At 45.3% G+C, this 22,837-nt stretch overlaps 1 protein-coding gene across 1 annotated transcript; it reads right to left on the bottom strand.

Moving 5' to 3' along the window:
• Positions 1-14,016: 14,016 nt before the first annotated feature.
• Positions 14,017-15,086, bottom strand: LOC109777044 (auxin-responsive protein IAA26-like). Its single transcript, XM_020335700.4, has 2 exons — positions 14,796-15,086; positions 14,017-14,674 (listed from the first exon to the last, which is right to left on the bottom strand). The coding sequence occupies exons 1-2, from the start codon at positions 14,939-14,941 to the stop codon at positions 14,314-14,316; spliced, it is 507 nt and encodes a 168-aa protein (XP_020191289.3). The 5' UTR covers positions 14,942-15,086; the 3' UTR covers positions 14,017-14,313.
• Between the last annotated feature and the right edge of the window lie 7,751 nt (positions 15,087-22,837).

Below are 22,837 nucleotides of genomic sequence, written 5' to 3'. Positions count from 1 at the left end.
AGTACCGATCCATCCTCTGCCTCACACTCAAGCAGTGTACAAGTAAGTAAATGTGCATAGACTGTAGTTGAATATTAGTGTTTATAAATTCACATATGTTACATCTTGTAGCTGAATGTTAGTGTTTATAGAATTTTCTATATGTATATATGGGAACTTTCTATTTGATTCACAAGTTTATAGATTCAAAGATTTGCACGTAGATTGTAGATGAATGTTAGATTAACTTGTTTCATATAATTTCCGTTGATTATGATATCATTCTGTTACTTTCTTATTACATTGTTGGTAGACTTTTAATGCATTCGTCCATCCGTTCATGTATGATCTGGTTAGTGTATGTGTCGTGATAATATAGCTACCGAAATTCTATCCAATTATTTGCTTAGTTGTAGTTGCTTTATTATGGTTGTGTGGTCATTATTATGCTCAAGTTAAGGATATCATGTTTTGTAGTCACTATTATTATGCTCATGTTTGATACATGAACTAACAAGGCTTCAAAGAAGTTTCAAAATAATGGTGAAACGTTGATTAATTTCCATTTCACAAAATTTCTGACACTCAATGTTTACATTTTTTTAGCATTTATTCATGCCCAAAAACTTGTGTCCATCCATACTCTTTCATATATTTGATGTTTCATATATTTACCTAATTGGTAGCATTTTATTCTATTCATCTCTCATCCGTATGGAGTATTCACATGCATATTTATTTGGAGTACTCCATCGATGCATGGCTTCAAAAGAGTGTCGAAATATCGCGAAACGATGATTAATTTCTGTTTCGCAAAATTTCTGATACTCAATGTTTACATTTTTTAGCACAAGTCATGCCCATTTTTAAGTCCATCCATACTATTTAATATTGGTTGATGTTGAATATATTTACATAATTGGTAGCCTTTTATTTTGTTCATCTCTTATCCATATCGAGTACTCACATGGATATTTATTTGGAGTGTTCAAACCATACAGGGCTTCAAAAGAGTGTCGAAAATATCGTGAAACGTTGATTAATTTCCGTTTCGCAAAAATTCTGACACTCATTGTTTACATTTTTTTAGCACAAGTCATGCCCAATTTTTTCGTCCATCCACAAGTTTTATTGCTTATTTAATACTTTAACTTATTAAACTATTTGTAACATGAACGTAGGCAATGAACCAAGCAGGCCGCCGGTGTGTCGACACAAGGCTAGGTGCATGTAACAAGGTTCACCTCACTTGCAATGAAATCTGTGTGGATCTTCACGATGACTTTATGAGTGGATGGTATGTTTCATTCAGTTAGTGTTATAGCTTATCGTTTCGTAATGTTGCGCCCACAATTGTCTAATTTCGGTTTTATTTTTATCATGTCCAATGTATCCCTTTTTGGAGAAGAGCCGAGTTAATGCGTATGGCCAACTTGCCCATCGATGTGGAGGGCACAGTTCAGTTTGGCATGATGCTATTAAAAAATGGCATACTCTTGACCATCACTGTCACCAACAAGGGAGAGATGCAAGCTGGGACGACATTCTTACTATTTCTTCACGAATTTGAGGAGGCCCACATCGACAACAAAATCTATCTGTGCTATGATGTCCCACAATCACCATAGTACGTATAATTTCGGTGGTGATCCGGATGTCGTACGCGCACTTGTATGGTACTAGCTAGCACTTTATTGAACATATATTGTGGTGTGGAAGTATTAAACATTAGAGAGTTGTTGAACTAAAGTGTGTATTTGAAGTATGCTATTTATGATTTTAGGGTACTGATATTATTGCTAAATTAAAAAGAATTGCAATGCCACCCGAAACCCAAAAATGCTGCCATGGCAGTGTTTTTTATGTTTGGCTATCATATGATAACTGTGGCGGGCGCAATCGGACGCCCATCATAGGTAAGTATATGATCATTGGCGGGTGTGAACATTGGCGGGTGCACACTGATAAGCTCTTAGTAGTGGCGGGAGTTATGTGACGAACACATCTGTAAGCCTTGCCTGTCATTATTAGACTTTTCGCGTCCGTCACTATAAGGCATTCCTGCAGTAGGGTGATGTGAAATTGGTTGTGGTATAGCACCATACCTGCCAGCAACCACTTCTTCGGACCCTCATCTCGGTCATCAATCAGCAATGGAGTCGCCTCCTCCTCTGAGATATCCAACTTCCCATGTCCTTCTTCCAATGGAGACCTCGTCGAACGCATCGACTTGGCCCCCGTGTTCTTTTGGCTATTGGTAGAGGCAGATGGCACCGCCATCGTAGCCTGTTTCCTGGCTCGCCCCGCCGATCAGATCGAGCTTGCGCCGACAAGTTCCCTCGAAACCATAATCACCTCAGGCACCGTCAAAGGGAAGGTTTTTGGGAAATACGTAGTATGTAGTAAAAACTAGTTCAGGCCTGGTGATGCGTGCAGCCAGCCATTAAAGGTCGGCCGGCTGTATTTGCAAGAGGAATACGGATGTGCCACTTTCCGTCATACAAGCGCTATACAAATTTCTTTTTTTAGGCATACGAGCGCTACACATGTGCGCGCGGGGGTTGCAACTTTGAATTTGGCCCACGGTGTTCGCTGTGCAAATAATGTGGCCTCTGAGTCAGTCTATAGTTCTGCAAGGAGTTTATTGCTTCTGCATCAAATAGTTGATAACACTTGAAAATTGGACGCTGTAGATCTGTTCTTTTTTTCATTTCCTCTTTTTCCGGTTGTTTCTTTAACTTTTTTTTAGTTTTTTTATCAAAAAAGAAATCAATAAAATATTCGAGATTTTTTAAAAGTCTGGAGAAATTGAACCCAAAGCTAAGCACTTCTCCCATTGCAAGAAAGATCAATCTAGTAGGCCAAACCAAACTGATAATTCGAAGAGACTTGCAAAGATAACCAATCATACATAAAAGAATTCAGAGGAGATTCAAATATTGTTCATAGATAATCTTGATCATAAACCCACAATTCATCGGATCTCGACAAACACACCGCAAAAGAAGAGTTACATCAAATAGATCTTTAAGAGAATCGAGGAGAACTTTGTATTGAGATCCAAAGAGAGAGAAGAAGCCATCTAGCTAATAACTATGGACCCGAAGGTCTGAGGTAAACTACTCACACATCATCGGAGAGTCTATGGTGTTGATGTAGAAGCCCTCCGTGATCAATGCCCCCTCCGGTGGAGCGCCGGAAAAGGCCCCAAGATGGGATCTCACGGGTACAGAAGGTTGCGGCGGTGGAAATAGGGTTTTTGGCTCCTCCTCTGATGGTTTGGGGGTACGTAGGTATATATAGGAGGAAGAAGCAGGTCTGTGGAGCTACGAGGGGGCCACGAGGGTGGAGGGCGCGCCCAGGAGGGTAGGCGCGCCCCTGCCTCCTGGCCTCCTCGTTCGTTTCTTGAGGTCCACTCCAAGTCCTCTGGATCAAGTTTGTTCCGAAAATCACGTTCCCGAAGGTTTCATTCCGTTTGGACTCCGTTTGATATTCCTTTTCTGCGAAACGCTGAAATAGGCAAAAAAACAGCAATTTGGGTTGGGCCTCCGGTTAATAGGTTAGTCCCAAAAATAATATAAAAGTGTATAATAAAGCCTATTAAATATCCAAAACAGAATATATAATAGCATGAAACAATCAAAAATTATAGATACGTTGGAGACATATCATGATCTCATCACTCTAAATTAATTTCTTGGGTTATTAATACTGCTTAATTGGGATTGAGTTGGAGGAACCTTCTCAATGGTTAACAACTACCATGATAGTTAAACAAAATATATTCCTTTGTTGTAGGGAAAAATTGGCTTTTCGCAAAAACACTGTAACCATAGCCTCCATCAGCCATATATGCATATAGTGATAGCATTTACCTGTTCATTGCTCTACTGTGTTATTTTGCCAGCATATTCCATGTGCTGACCCGTTTCGGGCTGCAACATATCATGTTGCAGACTTTTCAGACGAAGAGTAAGGTGCGCTAGGTCGTTGTTGTGCACTCAGCTATGCCGTTGGAGTTGATGGACTCGTTTACCTTTGATGCTTCCGCGGTTATCTTATTTAGATGGCCTTAAGCCATATTTATTGTAATAAGTTCTCTTTTGAGACATTCGATGTAATAAGTGTGTGATTGCACTATATTATAAGTCCTTCAAGTATTGTGTGTGTCAGCATTACCGATCCAGGGATGACACTTATGCACAGAGATTTGACCGTCTGAGGTCGGATCGCTACAGCAGTCCATTTTCCCGGGCTTCTTGGAGGGGAGATTGGGGTTGCGTCATGCCCCGTCTTGCATTAGTTCACAAGGTTTAGCTTGAATTTTAGCACCTGGCGGAAAACACCTTCAGTGTTCTGGCCAGCTGTCATCACCCCACTGTGATCTGCATGGGAGACTTGAGCATGGAGGAGACTTCCCCACAGAAAGCCTCCACTTTCACCAGTGCATCCCTTTGTGGAGGATTACCCATCTCCTCATTGCACCTAGGATTTGCCTCCATACCTGTTTAATATCCATCCAAAATACATTATTAAAAACTGCCCCAGAGCACACAGGAGCAGATGGAGGTGCGAGCACTACATTTTTATTATCCGGCCAATATTTGAAAATAGAAAAGTAATCAGCCCCCAAATCACATTTAAGGATCTCAGAGACTAAAAGCCACATTTTCCTAGCAACTACACAATCAAAGAAAAGATGATGAATGTTCTCAGTTTCATTCCAGAAAACACATTCAGGGGGTTTAGTGATCCCTCTTTTTGCTAGGTTATATTTGGTCATTAGCTTGTTATGAGCTAGTAACCAGAGGAACACTTGTATAGAGGAACCCTATGGTGTACTCTCCTTTGCTCCCAAATTGCAAGATCGAGGAATCACAGTTCCCAGTGAGTTGGATGCCCTTGGTGATCTGTTCAAGCTCATACCAGGATTCCATCATAGTAGGGGGGATTCTCCTAAAGGTCAGCTTTATGTTCCGACCATCCCAGACCTCAGCAACAGTAGCACATTGCTGGTGACAAATGGTATATAAAGGCCATAATTGCACAGATAAAGGGGATGTGCCAAACCAAATGTCTTCCCAGAATATGATTTTGGCACCATCACCCACTACCCATCTAAACCCAAATTTCAAAGCTTTAGCAGCCCACATAACACCTTGCCAAAACCTAGAGGTGTTTTGTGCTTTGCTAGCAAAGATGTTGGGAGAGTTCTTCACATATTTCTCTTCGATGATGCTCTTCCAGAGCTTTCCCTCATATTTAACATATCTACTAACCCATTTCCCTAACAAACAAAGGTTAACATCCTTTATGTTACGGATCCCTAGGCCACCATGCTCTTTTTACATGCAGACTAAATGCCAATTTGCAAGATGGAGTTTCCTATTGCCTTCAAAGTCACTCCATAAACAGTGAGCTAACTGGCTGTTAATTAAATCTAAAGCCCATTTGGGGAATTTGAAGAAGGAAAGCAAGTACACCGGGATACTAGAAAGGCGAGCTTTAATTAAAGTTAGTTTAGCAGCATAGGAAAGAAGTTTCCCTCTCCAACCTGCCATCCTTTTAAGGATTTTGTCTATTAGAGGTTGTAGGTCCTCTCTTCTCAGTTTGGCATAGCGTAAAGGAATCCCTAAATGTTTTATAGGCAATGCACCCACAGTGCAACCCATAATATCAGCAATATTCCTGATCTCTTCTTTAGGAATCCCAATGGGGATTAATTCACTCTTGGCATAATTAATCTTCATACCAGAGACTCTCTCAAAGCATGTTAGAATCATTTCCAGCCATCAACATGAGCAGTTATGAAGAAATATATGTTTTGTTTAACATTACCTGACAATCAACCATGTACTTCCAAAATTCTGCCAACATGAATGGATACAACTTGACATACCTCAAAGCATAATCAAAATGATCAACAAACAGAGATCTGATTTTATGATTCCTCAAATGCAATATGTAGTACACTAGTTACATGGCATTGGAGTATTGCAGAAGTACAATTGTTCTAGTAAAACCACAATTAACAAAGCCAATTGTTTTGTATGTGATACTAAGTGCTCCAACGGGCTTAGCCTAGCTTGTCAATCGGTATAACCTTTATCCTAGCAGAAAATGACAATACTAACACACCAACTATTATGGCAAACTATCAAGCTGTACTATTAACTTCCAATAGAGGAACAACAAACACTTTTGACAATGTGCAACATAAATGATAGCATCCTTGCATAATAGAAATACCTGAGATGCGATGCGTTTTGATGTCATATAGTACAACTCTTTTCACCTGCAGTACCAAATTTTTTAGTCTTCACACCCTTAGGCCGAGAGACTTAAAAATTAAAATTGCTCTTCAAAAAGGGTAGTGTTGATACTGATCCACTCTAGTTGTAGTAGTTCCCCTGAAAAAAAAAGTAAGCCAAACAAAGCAGTTTATCGAGTCTGAACCTGATGATTATGGTTTAAACTGGAAAACGGAATGATAGAACAACTAAAGTTATATCCTCATGGCACACTGCTTGCATTCACGGCACATTTCCTTCCAAGGAGAAGATTTATGTTCAGCGACATGAAATCAATTAGAGTAAGTACCGAGCACAAAAAAGGGTACACAAATCCACCCGTGGCAGCAGCACCTAAGAAAGAGTGGTGCAGCTTCTGGGCCGGATTTGGCCAAAGGAGCAGCGCCATCAGTTGCCGCTAGATTTGGAGGGGTTATCCACTTTAGGGTGCCAGCGAAGTGGCCTGGTTGAGCACAAGCAGACGTCCGTTGAGTGCAGCGATGGCAACGGGACATATAATGAGCACGCACCACAACTATAATTCAGATCATACGTGAAGCAGAAGCATTGGAAGAAATTAACTACACATGAACAACCTTGAATTTGTGCAATGTAATTATGAACCACGTACTACAATTTCTTCCAAATAAATACCCATTAGACTCTACAACACAATTTTTCAGCAATTATTGGTAACACATAGTAAAATTTCTAAACAACATAATGTAACAACCACAACCTAGCAGAAATTAAAATGGCCACTCCTGCAAAAAATGGCAGATACACCCTCTGTCCCATAATATAAGAGCATTTTTGACACTGGTGTAAAAAACGCTCTTATATTATAGGACGGAGGGAGTAGCTCAGAGTACTTATATGACTTAATCCAAATTCGCCATTCTTGCAAAAAAAGGCAGATATCTTCTAGAACTGCTTTGACTTAATCTATCAAATGATTATGCATGACCACATGAACTCGATGCTACAAAATCTCTTGCCGAACTGAAAAGTTGGAGAAGGGGAAGAAGCAGCATGCACCTTTCTCACGAATAATATGGGATCAAAGGTTGGTAGTGGTGTTGTATCCTGTTGTGCTCTAAAGGCACTCCGGTGAGGTGTTCCTGCAAGTACTACTTATCATATCAGAACTACCAAGGCTTCACCGAAATACCTGCTTCATCTCAGCTACTCATCAGCCGAGGCGCACAGGATACATTCCCGCACCGGAGCTTGTGGTGCTACCGGTGCACCGAACTCTTATTGCGCTTTTAAATTCTTCAAAAAATTCTAAAAAAATTAGCACATTCACACAACATCAATGTAGGTTGTCACAAAAATTCAAGTCAAAAATTTGAAACGTAGCTCGAAAAACAAAAATGACAAATTCAACAGTGAATAGTACGTAACGTAACTTGGGCTTTAGATTTGGCCCATTATCACACAAATGTCAAACTTGTCATTTTTGTAACTTAAAAAGTCTTCTCAATTGTGATATGAAATTAATTGATATCAAACATTGATGTTGTGTTAATGTGCTAGACTTTTTTTTAGATTTTTTAAAATGTTCTATGGCATCCGGTGCACCGGTAGCACCACAAGCGCGGGTGCACATGATACATTCCCGCACGAACCATGGCGAGGAGCGCACGAACCATGGCGAGGAGCGGAAGAGGGCAACAAGGCTAGGTTGCCAAATCTCGAGTAGCCAGATCAAAAGAGGTGGGTGGCATATGGTAAGACATTTTTTGACAGAGAGTATGTCTTAAATTGTTGTAGCTCCGCCGTTGCATATCGAGCCGAGCAGAGCAAGGGAGGCACGCAACACGTAGTACCCCATGAGCCCCTTCCTAGTGGCCACGACGCCCAGCTTGGCCAGAAAAGCCCAGGCCCACCCCCACACGCCGACCAAACAGGCCCACCCTACGCGCCTGACATGTTCAAATTCGAGGCCACGGGCGAAATCGATCACCTCGATCGCTCCTGGGTGATTTTGCCCAGGGAGCTCAGTGATATAGAAGATTGTGAGTACAAACTTTCGTGTATTTGCGTACGTCGAATGCAGCAGGGGTGGATCCAGGATTTGAATGGCACCCAAGGTGCAAAATAATTCAAACGTAACTACATTATTAGGGTGTCCTTTCCCATATCTCGAAATTTGTATTGCTACTGCAGTACTCCCTCCGTTTCTAAATATATGCCTTTTTAGAAATTGCAATAAGAACTACATATGGATCTATATAGACATATTTAAAGTGTAGATTCACTTATTTTGCTCTGTATGTAGTCCGTATTAAAATCTCTAGAAAGACATATTTTACGCCGGCCTATTTTCAATAACTATCTTTTGTGTAAAAATTAAATTAATATGGTCCATTGCATTTATATTTACTTATTTTATTTTATTGCTTTCTTTTTTTCATCGCCCTTTCGGTGCGCCAATTTCACGATCTCTCTAATTAATTAAAACCATTTTGACACTTTAAAGTTGTGGGGTATTGCACTGTACTCTTCACACCCCCTTGTGTACCCATATTAGGATCTCATGCAAAACGAAAAGTTGTTCCGAACCTTAACGCGATTTGATGAATCTCTTGTTCAGTAAGCATGGAAACACCTACCGCTAGGTTTTCTTCGTAAAAGCGGTGATTCCATTTGCACTATCCTATTTGTGTTTTACTGTTAGAATAACTTGTAATAGGATTAATACTCCTACTCGGTTTGTAATAAGGCTAGGTCAGGTGCGGCTTGACTCTTATATATACTTCTTGTACCGGCACAATATTGTATCAACAATTATTCAATACAATTCAACATAGTATCAGTTTAGGTCTTCGATCGATGACTTCCGCCTCTGTTCCGATTGGGACGATTGCATCTGACGCCGCCGCCGCCGGACCGATCATCGCTGAATCCATCTCCTCTGCCCCGCTGCATGCAACGCCATGCATGCCCCAGCATGGCTAGGGGCCGCACGCTCCTGCCTCGTTAGCACATGGCTACGGGCTGCATGCTGCTGCATCGTTCCAGATGGCTGGCTTTACCCCGCCGCCCGCGCATGGCTACGGGCCACACGTCTACGGCGTCATGCAACACGGCGCGTCGCCCGCAGAAGCCGCAGCCGGGCACTAGTCTGCGTCATCTACGAGGCACTACGCGGCCGCGCCTGTGACTTCGTCCAATACGTCGTCCGTGGCTCTCTGCAACACACCTGCGGTGCCATATAGTACACCGGCGATCTACGACGGGTACCAGCCGGCTCCTCCGATCGCACCGTACTACGATGCTCCTGCTCCGCCCCTGGCTTCATCAACTACACCACCACTGCCACCCGGATGGCGCCCATCTCCTGATCCATGGACAGGGCTAGTCCAGGCGTGGCCTATGCCCTGGTCCGCCCCTACGCCATATGGTGCCCCGCCTGCCTATACCGGTGGCTGGCAGCCCGGTGCTTGCCCTCACACCAGCACGCCCATCCTTGCGCCCCTACTGCCGACGCCACCACACCCGCAAGCTCCCATGAATACACCGGCCTCTACTTCGACTCCGAGCTGGGACCAAGCTACTTTTCTACAAGCCATGAACAACTTTGCTGCACAAGGGAACTCAGGTACGGATTGGATTTTCGATTCTGGTGCTTCTCGTCATATGTCTGCATCGAGTAATTTGCTTTCTTCCTATTTACTGTGTCGGTCAGGCTCAAATCCAATCCCCAATTAAGCCTTTGCATCTTCGTGATGTTTTTGTAGCTCCTGTCCTTATTGAAAATCTGATTTCTGTTCGCCAAATCACCACTGATAATTTTGTTTCTGTTGAGTTTGACCCCTTTGGTTTGTCTGTGAAAGACTACCGGACCAAGGCTGAGATCGCTCGATTCAATAGCTCCGGTGATTTATATTCTCTCCATGGTGTTCCGGCCGCTGCTCCTCCAACATCTATGGTGGCCTCTGTTGATCTGTGGCACCAACATCTCTGCCATCCCAATAAAAATGTGTTATCCACACTTCTTAGTGAATTTTCAATACCTCGTAATAGAGACTCTCATAATTCTTCTATGTGTCTGTCATGTCAATTGGGCAAACATGTTCGCCTTCCCTTTAGTTCCTCTCAACCCTCTAGTACTTTTCCTTTTGAATTACTTCATTGTGATCTCTGGACATCACCAATAGAAAGTGTATCTGGTTTTAAGTACTATCTCGTGATTCTTGATGATTTTACTCATTATGTTTGGACTTTTCCTTTATGCAACAAATCCGACGTTCATAATATATTTCTTAACTTTCAGCGCTATGTCTCGGTCCACTTTTTCCTCCCTATAACATTCATAAAATGTGAAAATGGTCGTGAATTTGACAACTTTAAAAATCAAAATTTCTTTCTACAATATGCATTTCTCTTGCGTTTCTCCTGTCCTTATACCTCCCCTCAAAATGGCAAAGCCGAGCATTCTCTTCGTACTCTTATTGACATCATTCGTGCTTGTTCACAATTCTATGCCTCCGACGTTCTGGGCTGAGGCCCTCCACTTGGCACATATTTACTCAATATTCGCCCATCTAAAGTTAACCCACAAACTACTCCTTACTTCTCTTTATTTCTCTTTCATCCAAATTACTCCGACGTTCGCGTCTTCGGTTGTCTTTGTTTCCCAAACTCCTACTCCACTTCTCCTAACAAACTTTCCCCACGCTCTACCCCGTGTGTCCATCTAGGTTTTTCTAACGAGCACAAGGGTTATCATTGTCTAGATCTTGTTAGTGGTAGTGTTCATGTGTCTCGTCATGTAACATTCGCTGAAAACATTTTTCCCTTTTCCGAGCGTCAACAATTAGGTCCCAACTCACCCACGCCGTCCACTAGTCCCTCTCGTCGCATTCATCTTCCCTTCTTTCACCCGCCGACCTATCCAGCGAAACCTGCCAAATTCTCTGCCGCATTAGCGGATCCTGCCGCTACCACTTCTGTCATCACCTCTGTCCCGGCAGAGGAAAATACATTCCACTCTATCGCGGCAGACCTCCTGCTGCCGCAGTCTTCACCGCCATCTGCCGCGTCCGCTTCCTCCGCTGCGCTGGACGCGTCCACCACATCTTCCCCCACTCCTCCTGCTCATGCTATTCCCGTTCCAGCTCCTACTAACGATCATACCATTCGCACACGTGCCGAGTCCGGGTTTCGTTTACCTGCAAAAGATCGTCTCAATCTTCATGCATCTATATCTCTTTCCTCTCTACCCAAATCTTACAAATCAGCTCTCCTAGATCCTAATTGGGCCGCAGCTATGAAAGATGAATATGATGCCCTTCTGCAGAATAACACGTGGCGGTTAGTTCCTCGTCCTTCCGAAACAAATATCGTTTCGGGCAAATGGGTTTTCGCCATAAATTTAATTCTGATGGGAGTCTTGCACATTATAAGGCTCGATGGGTATGTCGTGGTTACTCTCAGCAACACGGCATCGATTATGATGAGACTTTCTCTCCAGTTGTCAAGCCCAGCACTATTCGCACTGTCCTTAGCATCGCCGTCTCTTCTTCCTGGCCAATTCATCAACTAGATGTCAAAAATGCTTTTCTTCATGGCTCTCTTCAAGAAACAGTCTATTGTCAACAACCTCTTGGCTTCGAACATTCCTCCTATCCTAATCATGTTTGTCTTCTTCAAAAATCTCTTTATGGTCTTAAACAAGCACAACGTGCCTGGTTCCAACGCTTTTCTACTTATGCTCAAACCATCGGTTTTACCCCTTCCCGTTCTGACACTTCACTCTTCACCTTTCATCACAACACCAACACTGCTTACCTTCTTCTATATGTTGATGATATTATCCTCACAGCTTCCTCACAACAATTTTTAGATCATATTATCTCTCTTCTTCGCCACGAATTCTCTATGACAGATTTAGGTCTTCTTCACCACTTCTTAGGTATTGCTGTTACCCGTGACTCCTCTGGTCTTTTCTTGTCTCAACGTCAGTACACTCTGGATTTTCTTTCTCATGCTGGTATGCTTGATTGTCAAACTTCCCGTACCCCTGTTGATACAGGTTCCAAACTCTCTGCCGACGGTGATCCTTTCTCTGATCCTTCTCTTTATCGTAGTCTTACCGGTGCACTTCAGTATCTCACTCTCACTTCTTTTGCTGTCCAACAAGCTTGTTTATACATGCATGATCCTCGTATTCCACACTACAATCATGTCAAGCATATTCTTCGGTATCTCAAAGGCACACTAGACTTAGGTCTTCATATCAACAACTCCTCTCCCACCTCCTTGACAGCTTACTCTGATGCAGACTGGACTGGCTGTCCAGATACTCGTAGGTCCACATCCAGATTTTGTGTTTTTCTTGGTAATAATTTGGTTTCTTGGTCTTCAAAAAGGCAGGTTACGGTGTCCCGCTCGTCTGCTGAAGCTGAGTACCGCGTTGTGGCTCATGCGGTTGCTGAAACGGTTTGGTTACGCCAGTTGCTGTCGGAGTTGCACCGTCCTATTGAGCAAGCTACCATTGTTTACTGTGATAATATTTCAGTTGTCTACATGTCAGGGAATCCGGTTCAACACCGTCGCACCAAGCATATTGAGATCGACATTCATTTTGTTCGAGAGATTCAGTCTCACAAACCAGACAGCCCCACAAAAAGGTTCTGGACATAGAGTACTATTCCCCCCACAAAACAGACAGTCTCGCGGAAAGGTTCAGGACGTAGGGTGCTAGTCACCCCACTTCGAGCCGACGGGAGGGAAACGTGTGAATGCATGCGTGCAAAGTTGGTATGTCATCTCACCACCGCGACACAAATCAAGACGAATCCACAATGGTCAAATCCCTTTCACTGCCGGTCAAAGCCCTAGACCACGCGGAGCGCGTCGTCAAAAACCGCGCGGGGTAGGGTCAGAAGTCCGCGCTAGGGAGCTCAGCATGTCGTGCACCTGTTTCTCAATCTCACCCTTTTGCGCCTGTGAGTAGCGGTAAGGCCTGGTGTAGATGGGAGTGGTGTCGGCCTCGAGATTGATCCCATGGTCATATTGGCGGCACGACGGGAAGAAGGCTGAGGGCTCGGCGAACACGTCGTCAAATTCAGTAAGCACTTTCTGAATGTTGCTGTATTTTCCTTGTTAGATCGCTCGACTGTGACCAAGGCCGCGGTTCATATACCGTTAGCAACCTCCATCGATGCAGCTCGTATGCTCCCAGCTCTGAAATCGGTGGAAGATCCGTTGTTCTGATGCCTTGTAGCTGAACCATTCCTGTACGCTGCCTGTCTGTCGTAACTGAACCAGATGGTACATCTGCACCTCAAATTCTTCAGGCCCAAACTCCTCTTCTACCGCTGCTCTGAATGTGTGCCATCTGCCATGTCATGCCGGGATGCGTCTGACGATATGCTTGCAGCCACATCGCAGTGAAGCCGTCCACGTACAGTGCCACACGATGGTGACCCAGCTGTGCGGCCGCACCATGTAGAGCTCAAAGTACGAGACACACCGCTCCAGCAAGATGCGCGGCGTATCCCCCCTTCAAACCATGGGAAGCCGTGTTTGGGCGGCTTGATGAAGTAGTCGCCTGAACGGTCGTGCTAGCTCTGGGGTCGTAGCTAGGTGAGGAGCTGACGTGGGAGAGGGGGAAGGAGATCACACAATTCACCGTCGTTGTCGTCCCTATGTCACACACGTTTACAAGTAGGCCACCACGGGCCACGGCACACACACGCGTTGCAAGCCCGACTCCAACAGGCTGTTGCGAGAGTTTCAGAGTCTGAACTTGCCCTCGTTTCAGAGTTTCACCTGTAGATGCATCTGCAGACGTGACACAATCATGAGCTAACAGATGCTCTATCTAACTTAACTATGGTGAATCAAATGCTAGATGCTTATTCTCTGTGATCGACCGACCCAAGAGACTGAAGAATGCAGAGGACGACATGACTGACACTATCGCGCAACAACACCAAACAAGACGTAGAAATAACATAATAAACGCATCTAAGAAAAGCACCAACGGCAACAACGACACGGAGATGTTGCGTTGCTGCCCTAGCTAGCTCTAGCTGCTTGTCACCGTCGTCGATCGCCTCATTATCCTGATGCTCCTGCAGTCGGGGACGAACATGTCCCAGGGGAGGTCGCCGGCGAGCAAGAGGTCGCCGGCGTCGTCCTCGTAGGCCACGGCCAGGTCCAGCATGTGGCCGGCCAGGCCCAGGAGCGCCGCCCTGAGCTCCGCGTGCCCTCCGTATGCTCTCAGGTCCACCTTCCGCTGGTACCGGGCTCCTTCCACGCTGACTTTGACGTACTTGCTCTCGGTGCAACCGGCCGACGACGCACCGCCGCCGCAGCCCGGCGGGCCGAGCCGCAGCTCGGCATCAACGGCCTCTCCCTCCATGGATGGGCTCGATCGGGTGGATGGCCTGCAGATTTCCGGAAAAAAGAGGTCGGAAATGGGGAGGGTAAAGGTTAACTAATGGTCAGCCTACGGCGAACGGGGGTGGCATCCTTCTTCTTGCTTATGAAGGTGAGCAGAACAGATACCGTCGAGGGTCGCGGGCGAGGGCGAGCTCCAAGCCGAGGGTCGTCGGCGCCGTGCCGACGGTCGTCCGTAGCTGGGGATAGCCGATGGAGGGTAGTCGCCGGCGCCAGGTGGGAGGAATGAAGACCGCCTGAGATCTGGGCTGCATATATAGCCGGAGGAACGCGGCTGTCTACTGACCTCACCCTCACGGCCTCACATGCTCGCTGCAGGGAATGGGCAAGAGCTTGCTGAGCCGAGAATGGCAGCCCTGTCGTGATGCCGGTATCTGGTTGCTGAGCCGAGAATGGCATGCATGCAGCTGGCGAGCTCCCTCCTATCCGTGAAGAAGAAGGAGAAGGAGACTGGGAAGAAAAGAGATCCGTCCGGGCTGTGGGCCGGGATGAAAAATTGAAAATGGCAGGCATTCCCAAACTGCTCTAACACATGCTCCGGGCGTTTTGGCCCTTGTTATGCATGCCACCACAATTTCCATCCATCATCATGTATGTGCGTCAAGTACGTTTGCTCGCACCATTCGTTGGTTGGCTCGTGTCCTAATCATCATCAGCATCGTGCGCTCGCCCGGGCCATGCAGTGGGCTGAAAACGGACAGTCGCTATCATGCTCATATCTTGTTGCCGACCCGAAAATGGCAACCGATTGACGACGCTCTTCTCCCCTGCCTGCCTCTATCTCCTCCTCTGTGGCCCTCACGCGAGTAAAGTCTGTTTTAAACCTTGAACTCGTAGACCTCGTTGGAATTGAACCTCCACCTTTCAATCCCTGAAATCGGTATCCTAACCTCTGTAATCCCGGTCAAGATCAACCCTGGACCAATTTGGTGCACCGGGAATATATCAATCCTGCCCGGGATCATAGTCTGCTCTCGAACGTGCGGCCAGGTCGGCGGCACGACACACCTTGCCGGCGACCGGCGGAAAGACACCTGGGGAACGTTGGGGCATACCAGAGTTTGGTACGCACCGCAGTGCCAACTGCTGCAGGTGCTTGCAACGAGGTGGGCATAGGCAGCTCGAAGCAACAACAGCGAGAAAGAAAAATATGACATGTAGGATGTAGGGCCCCTAAGTCGGTGAGAGAACCTGGTAGTGGTAATCCCGGTCAGGATTGCCTATTTTCGTGCGACAAACAGGTTTAGGATCAGTGCAAGGTTGATATTGATCGGGATCAAAGAGGTCAAAGTACGGACTAAAATAGACTTCACTCCCCTCACGCCTCAACAAACCGACCCTACAGGCCTACACCCACACGAACCCAACCCAACCCGGGCAAGCGAGGGCATGTACGTACGTGGGCCTCCTCTCGCCTCGCATCGTGCCAAATCGGCCGGCACGCACGAAACTACTAGGAAAGTTGGTGCGCATGAATGCACGGCCATGGCGTGTGTACGTACGATCGGCGCCACCCACGTCCACGTCGTCCATGCATGGCCTCCGCCTCCGTACGTACGTCGTCGCCGTCGCCGCCGTCGGGCCCCTCGCAGATATCTCGCTCGCTCGGTCTGCTGCTTGGCAGCGCGCGCTCTGGCTCCTGCTCCTCCTCGCGTCGTGTGCTAAGCTCCTGTGTCGCGTACGTAGGTACGTACGTGTCCAGGAGTACACACTTGGGAGTGTGATGGTGGCAAGTTTAATTCTTCTTCTTTTTATACTTTTGGTCCTCGCGCTTGTAAGATAGAGACTTTATGGTTTCTACTAAATGAAATCTGAGAGGAAGCTCTCTTTATAAAATAAAAATTAAAATAAATCCCTTTTTTTTTGTTACTATGTGGTTAGTTTAGTTTCGGGGGTTGTGTCTACGCCCGGTAGACAAGCAGTGCCGGGAGGAGTCAGGGCAGATTCCCGGAGTAAAGGACCAAGATGGCACCCCAAGGGTACTACGACAACCGCATGCATTATCACCGCCCATGTCGAGAAGCAAAGCTTTTGCTCGGTCCCTCCACCAACCACGTCGCGGGAACAAGCCACAGACCCACCCCTAACGGGGGAGCACCACGAGGGGTTGGGAACTCCAGATCTAGATCAGCGTCAGGCCGCCATCGCCGGCGACAGCTTCGCAATGACCACTAGCAACCGCATACCACGGTACCCACATGGTCAAGCACACCACCAACACCTGCCTCAACGCTTCCCGCCGGAGAGCCAGCCGCGAACCCACGAGGACCGCTGTCGGGGCATCCATGGCCTCGAATCCTCCCTCACCCTAGGTGTGCAACCATAGACCACTAAAGAGACCGGTAGGAAAGGCCTCATCTTCCCACACCTCGACAGGCCCCAAGCCCATGCCAACAGAGGCATTGTATGATCTTCCTACGTACAGAATGAACCAACCTCGGGAAGGGGTAGGGGCGGGGGGTAATGCCACAACCATGCACCAGACCCTGGAGGGAGCTTCGACCATCGACACTGGCAATCAATGATATCAATGGTTTTCGCGAAGGACTCATATAGGGGGCATAATCCGAGAGTTTATTGATACGTCTCAAACGTATCTACTTATCCAAACACTTTTGCTATTGTTTTGGCCTATAATTTCCGTGACTTGAATGAAACTAACCCGGACTGACATTGTTTTCAGCAGCATTCTCATGGTGTTATTTTTGTGCAGAAATAGAAGCGCTTAAAATTGGACTGTGTTTGTTGAGGATTTTTTCCAGAAAATAAGAAGGCCAGCGGACTGAAGATGGACCAAAGGGGGCCACCAGGTCTCCACGTGGCCTGCCAGCGCAGGTCCCCTTGGTCGCGCCATGTGGTTGCGTTGGGCCCTCGAGCACTGCCTTACGATGATTCCTTCGCCTATAAATCTCATATATCTTAGAAAAAAATCATAGAAAATCCATGATGCATTTTATAATACGGAGCCGCCGCCACCTCCTGTTCTTCCTTTGGAGATGCAATCTAGAGTTTGTTTTGGGCCCCGGGGAGGGGGATTCGTCGCCATCGTCATCACCAACCCTTTTCTAACAACAATGTCATGATGCTTCCACCCATATGTGAGTAATTTCCCAGTAGGCACATGAAGGTAGATGTGAATCAGATGAGATTTCTTATGTAATAGGTACCATATTTGTTAGGGCTTGATGCCTAATATCCACTATGTTCTGGGATTAATGTTGCAATGATCTTGCTATGCTTAATGTTTGTCACTAGGGAGCGAGTGACATGATTTTAGGTATGAACCCTATGTGTTTTCATGAATGAGGGAGTCCTGGGCTAAGGGATCCTCAGGTCGTCAACCTATTACACATGGGCTGGATTGATGGGCCACTATGGGCCCAAGCTAGAGAGCGGACTCTCGACCGGACAGGAGATCTTCGGAGTCGTGGTGTGTCCTCCAAGTCAGGTTTAGCGTGATCTTTCCTTCATTGTAACCGATGGCTTGTAACCCTAACCCTACTGGTGTCTATATAAACTAGGGGGTTTAGGGCTTTAGGAGGAGGCTACATTCATCACCTCATACCTTAGGGTTTAGCTCGTTTGATCTCGAGGTAGATCTACTCTGTAACCATACCATACATCAAATATAATCAAGCCGGACGTAGGGTTTTACCTCTTCGAGGGGCCCGAACCTGGGTAAATACCGTGTTCATCATCCCTTGTTCCCCATCGATTTTAGATCCACAGCTCGGGACCCCCTACCCGAGATCCACCGGTTTTGACACCGACAATGAATATATTTTTATTTTGGACCATACCTGCAAGTTGTATGCACCTGTTATCGTTCTGAACACGAGACTCCAAGGTGAAAATAATTGGAATATTAACGAGCACTAGTAGAAAATAGGGCATTGGTTCGGCCCTCGTAATACCATTAATCCCGGTTCGCTCACGAACCGGGACCAAAGGAGGCAACTATCCCGGTTCGTGAGCCCAGGGGGCCGGCCGGGCCACGTGGGCCATTGGTCCCGGTTCGTCTGGACCTTTTGGTCCCGGTTCCACGCACGAACCGAGACCAATGCGCCTTGCCCCTGGCCCATGACCATTAGTCCCGGTTTGTGCCACAAACCGGGACTAAAGGGTTGGTCCTCGTTGCGGTCAGAGTTCAGTCCCACCTCGCCAACCGAAGGGCGCTCACACTGGTTTATAAGCCCATCCCTCTCTGCCTTGTTGAGCTCCTCTCAAAGTGAAAATAGATGCCCTTATATAGGGAATTTGACCTAAATTCAGAGTAAATTTCTTTGAAATTCATAGAAATTTATTATGAATTTAGGTTGAATTCTCTCTATAGGCGCATCTATGCTCATTTTTTTATGTTGGGGTTGGCGATCTTTATAGACTTTTTGTGTGTTGAATATGCACCATTCAAAATCAGTCTCTGCTTTGAATGGTTCATTTTGAACACACAAAAAGTCTCGAGTTCAAATAAGTTCAAGAAAATGAAATCCCTTTGTAACAGATGAGTTTTCGTCCGAAACCCTGATACTTCGAAAGAGATTGTCCATTTTGTTCACGAAGTGCATCCAGCTTTTGCCGTAACCCTCTCAACTTTTTAGCACATGCTATGTGGGTGAAATGATGATCCCATGCCAACTTTCAACCTTTTCAGAGCTCATTTGTAGGGCTTTTCAATTTAAGGGTCATTTAGCTCAAAACAATCCGTCACTGCATGAAAAATAACAAATGAAGTCAGAAAGGGTTGAAAATTGATGATGTGGCTTTGAATGGTGCATTTTGAACACACAAAAAGTCTGGAGTTCAAATAAGTTCAAGAAAATGAACTCCCTTTATAACAAATGAGTTTTCCTCCGAAACCCTGATACTTCGAAAGAGATTGTCCATTTTGTTCACGAAGTGCATCCAGCTTTTGCCGGGACCCTCTCAACTTTTTAGCACATGCTATGTGGGTGAAATGATGATACCATGCCAACTTTCAACCTTTTCAGAGTTCATTTGTAGGGTTTTTCAATTTCAGGTTCATTTGAAATGCTTTTCAATTTTAGGGTCTTATAGCTCAAAATAATTAGTAAATGCATGAAAAATAACAAATGAAGTCAGAAAGGATTGAAAAATGATGATGTGGCTTTGAATGGTGCATTTTGAACACACAAAAAGTCAGGAGTTCAAATAAGTTTTAAAAAATGAAATCCCTTTGTAACAGACGAGTTTCCGTATGAAATCCTGATACTTTGAAAGAGATTGTCCATTTTGTACACGAAGTGCATCCAGTTTTTGTCGTAACCCTCTCAACTTTCTTGCACATGCTATGTGGATGAAATGATGATACCATGCCACTTTCAACCTTTTTAGAGTTCATTTGAAATGCTTTTCAATTTTAGGGTCTTATAGCTCAAAATAATCAGTAAATGCATGAAAAATGGTGCATGAAAAATAAAAAATAAAATAAATAAGTAATTAGAAACAAAATAATATAAACTTTATTAAAATATATAAGTAGAAACAAAATAAAATAAACTTTAATAAAATTTATGAAACTAAAATTAACAAAGTATTTTCTGTTCAAAACATTATAAGAAACCTCTAGTATTATTGAAACTAAAATTATATAAAATTGATGCAACTAAAATTATCGAAGTATTTTCTCTTCAAAATCATTAAAAGCAAAAAGAATTTTCATAAAGAACTTTTTTTGTTAGAAACTTTAATAGCAACAAGAATTATCATAAAGTAAAATAAATAAGTAATTAGAAACAAAATAAAATAAAATAAATAAGTTTTTTGTTGTAAGTAGAAACAAAACAAAATAAATAAAGCAAAAAATAAAACAAAAAACAGGCAAAAAATAAAAAATATGCCACCTACTGGGCCACCACGGCCTGAATACGACTATAAACCCATCGATGGGCTAGGATTCAGGCCCGCAGAAGGCCCAGTAAGCCCATCAGGCATAGCAGTGACAATTAGGCCCGTAAGCCTGCAATGGAGAGGAGCTCGAGAGGGGTGCGGCAGTCGGGCTTATAAACCACTGCGCGCCCCTCTCAACTAGCGAGGTGGGACTAAACTTTCAACGCGGGCGCAGCAACACAAGGCCTTTGGTCCCGGTTGGTGGCACCAACCGAGACTAAAGGTGTGCATTGGTACCGGTTCGTGGCACTAACCGGTACCAATGCCCCCCCTTTAGTCCCGGTTGGTGACACCAACCGGGAACAAAGGCCGCCGCTTCCCTCCCTTTGGGCTGCTGAAAAAAGGCCTTTGGTCCCGGTTGATGGCACCAACCGGGACTAAAGGTCGCATTCGTCCCGGTTGCTGTCACGAACCGGGACCAATGCTTCGCCTATATAACTAGCACTTGTGAAATTTTTCATTCAGTTCGTCTTCCCCGCCCCGACGACGCCGCTAGGCTGCCCCTCTGCGCCTCGCTGTCGCCGTCGTCGCCCCTGCCTCCGACGCCATCACGCGCCGCCCAGACGCCGTCCCGCGCCGCCCAGACGCCGTCGCCGCCCCGCGCCCCCTGCCTCCTCGTCGCCCGTCACCGCGCCCCTCACCGTCGCCGTCGCCGCCCCCTGCCTCCTCGTCGCCCGTGGCCACGCCCCTCACCGTCGCCCCCGTGCCCTGCCTCCTCGTCGATCGCCGCCCCCTTAGTGAGCTCATATGAATTTTCCTAATTTAGATGTGTAGTTAATTTAGATGTGTAGTTAATTGAGTTGTTGTAATTTGTTCATAAATGAATATGCAAAAGTTAGAATTTTTTTCTGTTCATAGATTTTTTTGTGATATTATTGTTGAATATGCAAATGTTTGTGTGTTCATATATATGCAAAGAATATGTCAATTTTTTTATAGAATTTTTATAATTTTTTTCTGTTGTAATTTTGTTCATAGAATTTTTATGATTTTTTTCTGTTGTAATTTTGTTCATAGAATAAGAAGAGAAAGTGTTTAATATAATTAGTTAGAAAAATAATAGAACTAGTTAAACTAGTTTATTTTTAGTAAGTACTACTTTATTCTATTTATCGTAAGTGCTTAGTAGTTGAACTAGTTGATTTAATAAAACTAGTTTATTTTACTATAGAAGTAGTTTATTTTTAGCAAGAAAATTAATAGAACTAGTTTATTTTTTTAGTTAAAGCAATTATTCCCGCATCGACGTCGACGATGCCAATCCCGCATCCTTGTTGTCGACTCGGCGGAGGAGGCCGGCTTGATCAGAGGGGCCATGTCCGGGACTGGGCTCCGCCGGGCTGGTTTTGGGAGGTGCTACCTTCCGGGGGGGCGTAGGTTGGTGAGGAGCCAGCCCGTCGTTGACCCGATCATTGTTTGGTGGCGGTCGCGTGGGCCAGTGATGGTGCCGAGGCTTCCGGACACCGCGGAGGTGGTATGTCACTGTGTCAGCGAGGAGGACGAGCACGTCCGTCGCTACATGGTTGCGTTGGAGTGCAGGTTCGACGATACCTGGCAGGTTCTTCAGGGATCTCACTGGAGCTATGATCCTGTGATGGTTCCTTCTCTTTGGGTATCCACCGCCCGCGCCGATACCCATCAGGCACTACGGTTCTAGCTGTACTAGCGATGCTATATGTATGATAGTATTCGAGGTGTATTAGTGATAATATTCGACGATGTACGGACGCATGGAGATGATGTAGTTTTGCTTATAATTGAATGCATCCTAATTTGAATACTACTTTATTTTGTGATTTGATTTTGCTTATTGAATGCTCAAATTGGAAAACTACTCCTACTTTGAATGCTAAAATTGGAGAGCACTATGCAAGGCGTATGCATATGATTAGTTGATAGCTTATAGGGTTTTTGTTTTCGCAGAAATCTAGGAGCCCCCTCCATCATCCCCGCCGTCGTCCCCGTCACCGACCCCCTCCGACCTCGAGGTGAGACCAGCCATGAACCGGTTTTAGAAAGATAATTAAACGATATTTCGGGTTGAATTTAAGTCTATTGAGTCTCCACCGTATATGAGAGGACGAAGAATCCCGACTGTTGTCGTGGGGGTAGCTTCTCCTTCGTTCCCGTGTGCTAGACAATTTGGTGTAATGCACTCGGGAACGAAAGGAAGGAGCTACCATCACCGACGGTCGCAAATGTCTGAGAGGAATCAGTGAGGGAGAGTTCCACCATATACATAT

This window comes from Aegilops tauschii, chromosome 2 (assembly GCF_002575655.3).
Source record: "Aegilops tauschii subsp. strangulata cultivar AL8/78 chromosome 2, Aet v6.0, whole genome shotgun sequence".
Lineage (NCBI taxonomy): Eukaryota > Viridiplantae > Streptophyta > Magnoliopsida > Poales > Poaceae > Aegilops > Aegilops tauschii.
The sequence above is the reverse complement of the archived record's forward strand: the minus strand, read 5'-3'. Positions and strand labels throughout refer to the sequence as shown.